At 35.8% G+C, this 10,553-nt stretch overlaps 1 protein-coding gene across 3 annotated transcripts; it reads left to right on the plus strand.

Annotated features, from left to right (window-relative positions):
• The first annotated feature begins 644 nt into the window (after positions 1–644).
• On the plus strand, positions 645–10,162 carry LOC140052086 (membrane progestin receptor beta-like). 3 transcript variants are annotated; one of them, XM_072097480.1, is made up of 3 exons: positions 645–1,105; positions 7,417–7,508; positions 7,863–10,162. In XM_072097480.1, exon 3 carries the CDS (start codon positions 7,929–7,931, stop codon positions 8,937–8,939), a length of 1,011 nt encoding a protein of 336 aa, XP_071953581.1. In that variant the 5' UTR covers positions 645–1,105; positions 7,417–7,508; positions 7,863–7,928; the 3' UTR covers positions 8,940–10,162. The 3 variants fall into 3 exon arrangements, with proteins under 3 accessions (XP_071953581.1, XP_071953580.1, XP_071953583.1); XM_072097479.1 differs by having other exon boundaries at positions 1,010–1,039; XM_072097482.1 differs by lacking the exon at positions 645–1,105 and adding an exon at positions 4,293–4,311.
• The last annotated feature ends 391 nt before the right edge of the window (positions 10,163–10,553 follow it).

The following is a 10,553-nucleotide window of genomic DNA, read 5'->3' on the forward strand; positions in this document are numbered from 1 at the left end:
GATTAACAAAAAAAGAGTAATATACAATCTAATAATATTTGCTTCGTTTACCGTACCGGAATACAAGAGGTGCCATTCATCATGAATTTTACGTGCGAGAGTAATATTTCCGGCCATAGGAGTGCCAGTGAACTAAATTTGTTTCCATCGCAAGTCGCCACGAGGGGGTGGGGCCTGTAAATACGTATGTGTCCGATCACGCAGGTTGGTAAGTATGGTGGTCATCGTTAAATTGGTTGTTTAAACAACAATTAAATACTTTTAAGTATTTAATTGTATGTATTAAAATAAGTACAACAAAACAAACTCGCTCTAAAAATAACAAAAATTGCATATTTAACTTGGGACTTTGCAGTAAAAAGAGCATGTTAAAAAGATGAATCTGTCATTGAGTAAGATGAAACTTAAATTGAATTAAAACCGATTTTCTTAATAATCATACTTAGAGATGCAAATCATCAAAATAATATTTATATGAAATTTAAAGCCTATGCATGTACGCCTGTGCCATGTTATGCTTTAAAAAAATTATCCAGTATAGTATGACCCGTGCCGGGTATTTTCTTTTTAATACCGTCGATGGAAAATTGCCTTGATCATTTCGAATTTATATCTCCATATTTTGACCTCGTGTTATTTCTTGTATACGTACGGCAATTGAAATAAAACCTTAAATCATACTACAAAAATACACCGTAAAAGTAGAAATGTGAAAGAAAACACGAGAGAGAAAAAAAACAAACTTTACAGTAGGTTTCTACAATATACAGCAAATAGTATCTTTGAATACAGTTAAAAATCCACGGAATAAAATATATAGAGGGCAGCAATCAGGAAATCGTTTGTATATACCTGCAGTTTTTCAATATTTATTATAAATTTGACTGCAATTACCCACAGTAAAATGGAATAGCCCGTGCTATTCTTTAACAGGCAATACCTCAAGACAAATACAATATATGTATGCCTCACTCTCAGCGACGTGCTGCAGCAAACCGCAATTGGGAGAGAGAGCAGCAACAAACAAAAACCTCCGCCGGTACGTTATGTGCTCTTACCGGCTTCACTTTTTTTAGAAACATTACTTTCTATACTATTATTCTGTGTAAGTTGATAATATAATAATATTGATGCACTTTTGCACCTCTATTGAGAATGTCTTTAGACTCTAGAGACATTCTCAATAATGCACCTCTAGTATTGAGAATGTCTTTAGACTCTAGGCCTAGGCCTACTCTAGGCCTACTAGCCTTATCTACTACTACTACTTTATGCCGAAACTAGTGGGACAGATTAGTCCAAGCCAATCTCCCCGAGCACCTGGGTGATGCTAGAGCGCATCAAGGACTTTTTTTTTAACTTTTGCCTCTAACCCATTTCACTGAAGTTCATCTACCAAAAGATGGGAAAGAAGATTGCAAAAAAATGGTGACACCAACAACGAGTTCTACTGGCTTGATCCTTGAGCCAGCAGGTTCGTCTTGTAGTATATAGCTGAGTGTTGTAACCATCAGGATGGAAATGCGGGTCAAAAGCTCTTGATGAGTTTACACAATTTTCTTCTCTCCTCGCCTTGATGGTGGAGACAGATGTCTCCTCTTGGATTTGAGCGATAGCCAGCTGACAGGGTCTGCACTGCAGTCCTAGGCTGGGTGCCAGGTGATTGGATGAGGGAATTCTTGGCCTCTTTGGCCACCTTGCCTATTCTCTTGAGGTCCATGTGGTTTAGCGACATAAATCATAAACTTGATCACCTTCTATATTGCTGCCTGGAGTTCATTCATGCATCATATCCTTTTGGCTGATGCCCCCTTCATCCTCATTTAGATAGGAGATAATTTTGCCATGGTGGCCTCTGGTCTTCCAATTAAACTCCCTGTTGTTTTCCAGATATTGGAAATGCCTCATGCACAAAAGGTTTTGTGCAACCCAGAAACAAGATTCTACCTCTATGGCCGCAGGTTATGATGATTCCCCATCTACCTTTTGCTACCTCAGCCAGATATTGGTCGAATTGGCATACGGAGGTAAAAATGAAACAATAATAATGTATAATCTTTTCAGGTTGAACGTACCTCAGTCTCTGAATTTTGCACATTTTGGGAAAGAGAAAATCAGGGAAAGAGGTTTTTGCACTTGCCCTACTGCTGGCTATTAACTAGCACATACCTTATCCCCATGAGTTTTAGTACCTTTTCATGTGTTGCTGTGTCTCCCCAAGAGTAGCATGTGCTTCTCAAATTGAAAGATAAGGGTGGTCATGTAGCTTTCAGGTGGTTGCTCGTTAGGAGTGTTACTGGCTGCAAACATGAGGCCAGCTGGAAGATTGATTTCTCGTTTGAGGGAGTTGAGGGTGTTCCCTGTTTAGCAATTAACCAATGCCTGAAGGGCTCCAATAAGCTGCAGTACAAGTCCCAGTCCTGCTGCCTGCCTACAAAGCATCTTACAGCATCTATTAGTGTCAGGCTTTTTGCCATTGGCTGCTGGTCGATCTTGTACTGTAGATCTGTTAAAATGTCTCCCTTGATCAGAGTGAAGTTACCAAAGAACTGAATTTGTTGTCTGACAAGCAAGTGGGCTAGCTTTTGGTGAATTGATCAAAAAACATATTTCCAATAAACAAATTTAAACTTAACCATGGTAAATTTACCAAAGATAAAGGCCCAACGAGTTATGTACCCATTTCATTTGTGAACCTGCATGAAACTCGTTTTAGGGGTAACAACCTTTGTGATCAGTTTTCTTATCATGGTTACAAACGTCACAGGTTAATACATACCTCTTTAGATATATCCCTGGACATACCATACTAGTAGAACTCCAGATGAGACCCTCTTGTATCCAGCCAAAGGGAGGTCGTGAAGTAGCTCCAGGAGGCGCTTGTGCTTTAGGAATAGAATGCCATCATTGGACAGGTGAAGGCTGTCTCAATTCAACCAAAATAACTTCATGCCCTTGTCCATTTCACATGCCTGTGCCACTTCACAGGGCAGGTTGTCCAGTATTCTTAACCCCAGACGAGACAGTAAGTCAGCGTTTGCATTTAACTTTATCCCTTTGATGTTTGTCCACCATAGTGTATTGGCTGAGCTCTTCCATCCAATGGGTCAGCTGCCCTTGTGTACCACAACTAAAAAGCAAAGTCAGACTGACACTGTGGTCGGTTCTTACATGGAAAGGCTTTCCCAGCAGTTAGTGGCCAGTAATTCCTAATAATGGCCAGCAATTCCTTACTTATTCAGTAGTTCTGTTGTTCAGTAGATGTTAGCGTTACTCATTCCTTACCAGCTTGCACATGCAACAATTCACAATTGGTGTGATCTGATGCATCCATGCCAACCCAAGGATGAATTCATCGTTTGTTAGTAGCTAAGCAATGGCTGTACAGCTCCAGCAGCCTTTACAGCAGACCCAAAGTGTGCTATCTGCTCTGTTGAGATGTTATCCGCTCTGTTGAGATGTTATCCAGACCAATTGCTGTTTTTTCTGGCTTCATTGAAGATATGCCCTTTTCCAGTTCTTCCATGGACAGGGGGCGGGTATGCCCAGAATCCTCACTGTGCTTTGATCTGGTGAGTTTGGTCTTCTGTTTCACCTTTCCACATTTTCAGTAGCAGTTGATTGGCAACTTGGTTAGCAGTTACTTTTGGCTGTTGAGGTGGTGTTTTTGGGTCGCCACGAAGCTTTCTTTCTTTTTACTGTTTGTTGTCATGTCGGTTGACTCTATCAGGGTGTGCCAGGTCTTGCGGAGCTCCTCAGAGATGCTGTCTATTACTCTCTTGTCTACTTCTGTTTGTTTCCTCGGAGAAGGGATTTACTTAAAACAAGATGGTGTACTTTTCGTAGAGCTCAGAACTTTCCTTGGTCATTCCAGGGATATATTCAGCTCTGCAGCCCCGTGGGATGTGTTTTCTCGTTGTCTTCTTCACTAGCCTGCAATGAGGTTGGTAGCAGTGAGTAGGTCAGGGTTATAGCCGCGTCTCCAGTGCTTTGAAATGATGAAGGAAGCTTTGGGTCATGAATTAGACAGAGTTGATTATTGTCCATCTATTATTCCACTGCCTCCCCATCTTTGTTGGTTTCTCTGTAGCCCCACTAGGTGCTATGACTGTTGAAGTTGCCAATAATGATGTGCGGTTTACTGTGTGCCAGTGGGAAAGGGTGCGGAAACCGGTAGTTTGTAGACAGATGATATTACCTCGATATTATCATCTTCTGAAACTAATGTGGCTTCAATAACACAACTTGCTCGGACAAAGATGGCACTTCCATACTGGCGATGTGGTCTTTTGGTAACAAGTACCATTCCAGGTATGTTTGGGCGGTTGTTGTCGCTCGCTCTATAAGTCTCCTGTAAGCAGAGTACATCACAGTTTGCTGCAAAGTTCTGCTAAGATTTCTTGTTTGGCTGATGATATGCCTTCCACATTTGCAAAGATGACAGTCAAAGCTGGTCCTAGAAAGGACCCTCTTTGGTCTCTTGGCATGTTGTTAACACGATCTAGTTGCGGTAGTGTTAGGATTACTTCGCTAAAGTAGTAGTCCATGGGATTTAGCTAAAAAATGACCCTTTTCTCACACAAATTGCAAGAAAAGGTTTTTTTGATGAAATGTGTTCTTTAGACCCTACTGAACATATTTATCAACGTTAGGACATTTTTCGACAACGGGAAGTAGCCTAATTTGCATAATTAAAAATGGCCGCCATTTTTGAAAACGTACTCTGTATCTTGAAAACCGCTAGTCACAGATACTTAATTATGGTGTCAAAATCGTTAGAATATATGTTTTTATATTCACTTTATTGAAAAAGTTTGTCCAAAAATGAATGGAAGTGCTATTTCTAACATTATTGACCTTTGACCTTGAATTCTCATATCTCAGCAACCACTAATCGGAGATATACAAATTAGGGCTTAAATTGTTCAGAAACTACACATTTATATCCAGTCTAATGGCATGTTTTTGCAAAAAATGGCGGATTCTAACATTATTGACCTTTGACCTTGATTTATCATATCTTAGCAACCACTAATCTGAGAGACACACAATATGGCTCAAACTGTTTAGAAACTACATATTTATATTTAGTCTAATGGCATGTTTTTGCAAAAAATGGCCGATTCTAACATTATTGACCTTTGAACTTTGCACTACATAAAATCGCATAACTTTGAAAATATTGTACATATGAAATTATTTTTAGTGTCAAATTATTCAGAACATACATGTTTCTATAGAGTCCAATGACACATTATGTCCAATAATGGCCTATTGTATGGTTATTAACATTTGAACTATATTTGAAAAGCCTTTAAACCCGGAATCTTCTTCATGTGGACATCCATTAGAACATGTGATTTGGCACTCTAAAATGTAAGAGTTGCAATGTTGACTTATTATGTTTAGTTTAAAGTAGGCCATGGTACACTAAATTTATAAGCATAAACTATTGCATTCATCCATAAACTGCCTACAAGTTTACACGTTTGTTTATTTTATTTCTTATCGTTTTCGCAGCTGAAGCTGAATTACAATATATTTATATTAAAAGCATTAAAATTGATGATTAAAAAATGGTAAAAATTAAACCACATAGAAACATGGTACATACACAATACATTCACGTAAAAAAAGTACAAAAACAAGTAATAAAAGGTTAAAAACTATACACGACTAGTAGTCGTACTGTATATGGTTATTGAAATAAATAAATAAATTCCATAAGAAACTGAGGTTTTTACTGTATACGGCGAAAATATTGCAAGTGGTGGTCAGCCTAATTATGAGTCTCGATAGCCAATTAATTAAACTAAACTAAATATGTTGCATTAATATCGATCTTTTAAAATTCCAGTTGTCAACAATGCGTCTATTAGTAGAAAATGCCTTCTTAATAAGACTATGTTTCAACCTAATGCCCTCAAGAGTGATGCTATCCTTAGCAAAATATAAACTAAATAATCTTTAGAAATTTGTTTTTTGAATATGCCATTTAATGGCAATTTAATTTGATCAAAATATAAATTACTAACTTGAAAAAAACGTTAATAAACCTGCAAAATGGCATGGCCTATTTAAAGTATGTACAATGTAACAATATATTATAAAAAAACTACATTTTTGTTGGCTCTGTTAATAGTGTCAACACCAACTTTCTCCTGAGTAAGATGTAAGACCTAATTAAAAATTTATTAATAATCCAAACCTATAATGTATGTATACATAGTCTAATATTTTTTTTTTTAAGTGAATATTTCAGTTTTTAAATTTAATTTAAATCAACTGGTTACATGCACTTTAAATTACCACCATATTCTAAACAAGTAGTGCCAAATCACATGTTCTAATGAATGCCTACATGAAGAAGATTCCGGGTTTAAAAATCCTTTTCAAATATAGTTCAAATGTTAATAACCATACAATAGGTCATTATTGGACATAATGTGTCATTGGACTCTATAGAAACATGTATGTTCTGAATAATTTGACACTAAAAATAATTTCATATCTACAATATTTTCAAAGTTATGCGATTTTATGTAGTGCAAAGTTCAAAGGTCAATAATGTTAGAATCGGCCATTTTTTGCAAAAACATGCCATTAGACTAAATATAAATATGTAGTTTCTAAACAGTTTGAGCCATATTGTGTGTCTCTCAGATTAGTGGTTGCTAAGATATGATAAATCAAGGTCAAAGGTCAATAATGTTAGAATCCGCCATTTTTTGCAAAAACATGCCATTAGACTGGATATAAATGTGTAGTTTATGAACAATTTAAGCCCTAATTTGTATATCTCCGATTAGTGGTTGCTGAGATATGATAAATCAAGGTCAAAGGTCAATAATGTTAGAAATAGCACTTCCATTCATTTTTGGACAAACTTTGTCATTAAAGTGAATATAAAAACATATGTTCTAATGATTTTGACACCATAATTAAGTATCTGTGACTAGCGGTTTCCAAGATACAGAGTACGTTATTAAAAATGGCGGCCATTTTTAATTATGCAAATTAGGCTACTTCCTGTTGTCGAAAAATGTCCTAACGTTGATAAATGTGTTCAGTATGGTCTAAAGAACACATTTCATCAAAAAAACCTTTTCTTGCAATTTGTGTGAGTTAAAAGTCTAAATCCCATGGACTATAGGGCGAAGTGACAGTACTACTAGCTTGACTACACACTGCACTAAACTTATCCAGGGCCGCGTGTATATGAATACGGACACTCCTAACTTGGCACCAAAAACATGGTTACACAGGTACTGTGATACGAGGGGGTGACAGAAGTGCCCTGGTATTCCGGCTTTGCCCAGGTATTAAAATACGAGAATATACGAGTGTTTGATTCTTTAATCCTCTCCAGATTTTGTGAGAATGGGTTAAAAACTTTTTTGTTTTGTTTTTTTGTAGGCCTTATATGGAAGACTGGCTGAAAAGGTATCCAATTTTAAGATTGCGGTGATGCAGGCACATACAGGACCGACCATAAAACCCAATAAAAGGTAAAGTAAATAGGTTAAAATAGGTTCGCCAATGCATTATTTTTTGTGTTATTATAAGTGAAAATTTGTATTGACCAATCCACTCACTTTGTGGCGATGTCATAGGCATATAATATACAATACAAACTAGAAGTCATTGTTTAACTCCAGTAGAACACAGGTTATATTATAGAGTTTTACCATTGAGATGCACCACATGATATGGTTGTATCCTATCGACTAAATAAAGTTAGAGTGCAGTTTGAAGTAACACCTCTACACGGATATCAGGAAATTATCCCATTATGACACATTTCATCACCTTTCACTAGTAAGAAATAAATGTTGACTTACTTATTGTACTCTAATTTTCAGATTCGCCTTTCTACATAGACAGCCAGTTTACAGCAGCATTCTACAGTACACCTACCAAGAAACAAAATGTGGTTTATAGACACGTCATTATCAGATTGGTTAAAGCACAAAGAAGATCTTCAAACAGTGCAACAAGTTCCTAAAATATTTCGTGAACCGTACATCCAGTTTGGCTACCGTCGCCCTGACCAACCCCTACTCTACTATTTTAAAAGCCTGTTTCAGTTTCATAACGAGACATTAAATGTATGGACACATGGCATAGGGTGTATTTTTATCCTTTGCAAGTCCATACATTACTGTCAACACCTTGACATTACAGACCAATTTGCTCAAATATTTTGTTTGTTTTGTTTTGCTAGCTTTGTGTATCTGTTCTTGAGTATGTTAGCACATCTGCTTCACTCTCACTCATATTTAATGCATTATGTGAGTTTTTATTTTGATTACATGGGTATAAGTATATATGGGCTTGGTGGAGGTATAGGTTATTTTTATCTTACTTCAGATCCTGAGTTTTTAAGTTACTTAAAAAATGTTTACATGCCACTTAATTGGACCTTTGCATACTTACTATGTGCATGTTGTACTTATGCTAAATATCGTTACGAACGTCCATACCCACCAATGCGTAAAGTATGGCAGATGTTACCTGCTGCGTCTGGATACCTGACAGCTGTTTCCCCCTTCCTTGTACATCGCTTACCCTACGGGCTAATACATCGGTCATTTAATGAGGCTGATAGTCTTCATGTTGCTCAGATATGTCTCTTTATCATTGCTTCATTTTTCTTTTCTGTGCCGTATCCTCAGAAATTGATACCAGGGAAATTTGATATCTTAGGGCATAGTCATCAGTTATTTCATGTGTTTGTTGCTGGCTCGACATCTTGTCTTATGGATGCATTATTTCTTGATTTTAAATCTAGGAGGGAGGTTTACTCAAATTTTCATCAACCCACGCTGTTTGATATATTCGGATACATGCTAGCTCTCATTGCAGCTGACATTGTAACCATCTGGATTTTTAGAGAACTCACAAAACGTAAAATACAGAAAGAAAAAAAGCATTGGTGAATCTGTATACAGAAAAAAAAGTACAAATAAAACATTTAATTAATCTCATTTCAGTGTTCACTATTCAAATTGGCACCATTAAACCATCATTCACTTACAAGAACTTTATAACACCAGATATTTTTTTTTCTTTTTTTAATATCCAACCAATTAATAGGTCATGATCACAGGAAACCTGCAATATGTCCCCTGGACAGGGATGTCTCAAATGAGTTTTACTGTGACACACCAAAAAATTCCCTCCCAGTATTGTGTGTGATGTGAAAAACATTTAAAACTAGTTTACATGTATTTTTTATGTTTAACCTTTCCTGATTTATTATATGTTAGTAGATTTAGTAGAACATAAAAATGTTTTATAAGTGTTTAAGAATTATTGGTACAAACAATGTGTAATAACCACTTGCAATAGTTAAATGTCATTCACACTATAATCAAGGCTGTATCATAATCATTTCTTTGTTTGAAGCCTGAACGAACACTAAATAAATCACATAATGTATTTTAGTTTACCTTTTGTGTTCATCTTTTTTTATTAAGCAATATGCAGTTAGATTGCAATATTTTTTTTATACTAAAGAATTAAAATATGTACTTACAAGTACCAAGTACTTTTGGGTTTAAAAATACAACTTCACAATTTACAAACTTATCATTTATAAGAAAAAAAACAATCAGGCAAATACAGTATATCCATACTGTACTAAAATAATATTTTGTATTAAAATCCATTACAAAGTAATTAAGTGTAAGTAAGTGTATTGAACACCATACCATTATTAGATGATTGTGAAAGTGCAAGTGAGCATTTATCCCAACTTTGTTGAATGGTTTTGGTTTCATTACATGCTTTAAAAAATATTTAATTTTGAGTTCAAGCAACTTTGATTTGGACTTGGCAATGTAAAATATAGGATAGAATGTTTATTTATCATGTTTGTAAAATTTAGCAAATTATGCAATAATAATTATGTAACAAAACAAATTTGATGTGCCCATATATGCACATGATGTCATATCACTACCATTTTTAGGCATATCACTACCATATTTGGGCACATCACACTTTTTTTGTCAGACTAGTTTGATAGTGTAGACAGAGCTTAAGAAAAAATGTTACAATAGTATCAATGTCCATTTCAACTAAATTCTTGTATCATTTAAACCCTTTCACATTGACCAAATTGGTAATTTACACAATAGTAAACTTTTTCTGGAATCTCAGAAACTAGTCCAGTCAATCTACCGATAGACCCAAAACAAATTGCAATAGTTTCCGAACCTTTTTTATTTGATTCTATATGTTCCCGGAAGGAACATTTCCAAAATCTACCAAAATCGGTTCAGTGGAACATACTTTTTTAAGGGGTCAAGAGGTCATGAGGGTCAAATTATATATTTGTATATCTCAGTAACCGCTTGGCCGAACTTGGTAATTTTGGTGTCAAACAATTCAGAAGACCCATATTTATATTCACTCTAATGAAAGTTTTTTATAAAAAATGACCGGAATCCATGTTTTTGACCTTTGACCTATTATTTTGGCATATTCATATCTCGGTAACCACTGGGCGTAAACAAGCGTTTTTGGTGTCAAAATACCCAGGTCTATTT

This window comes from Antedon mediterranea, chromosome 6, assembly GCF_964355755.1.
Source record: "Antedon mediterranea chromosome 6, ecAntMedi1.1, whole genome shotgun sequence".
Taxonomy (NCBI): Eukaryota; Metazoa; Echinodermata; class Crinoidea; order Comatulida; family Antedonidae; genus Antedon; species Antedon mediterranea.

Bases quoted from the DNA above. Each gene is read 5' to 3' on its own strand.
- LOC140052086 (XM_072097480.1), top strand. From the start codon at position 7,929: ATGTGGTTTATAGACACGTCATTATCAGATTGGTTAAAGCACAAAGAA.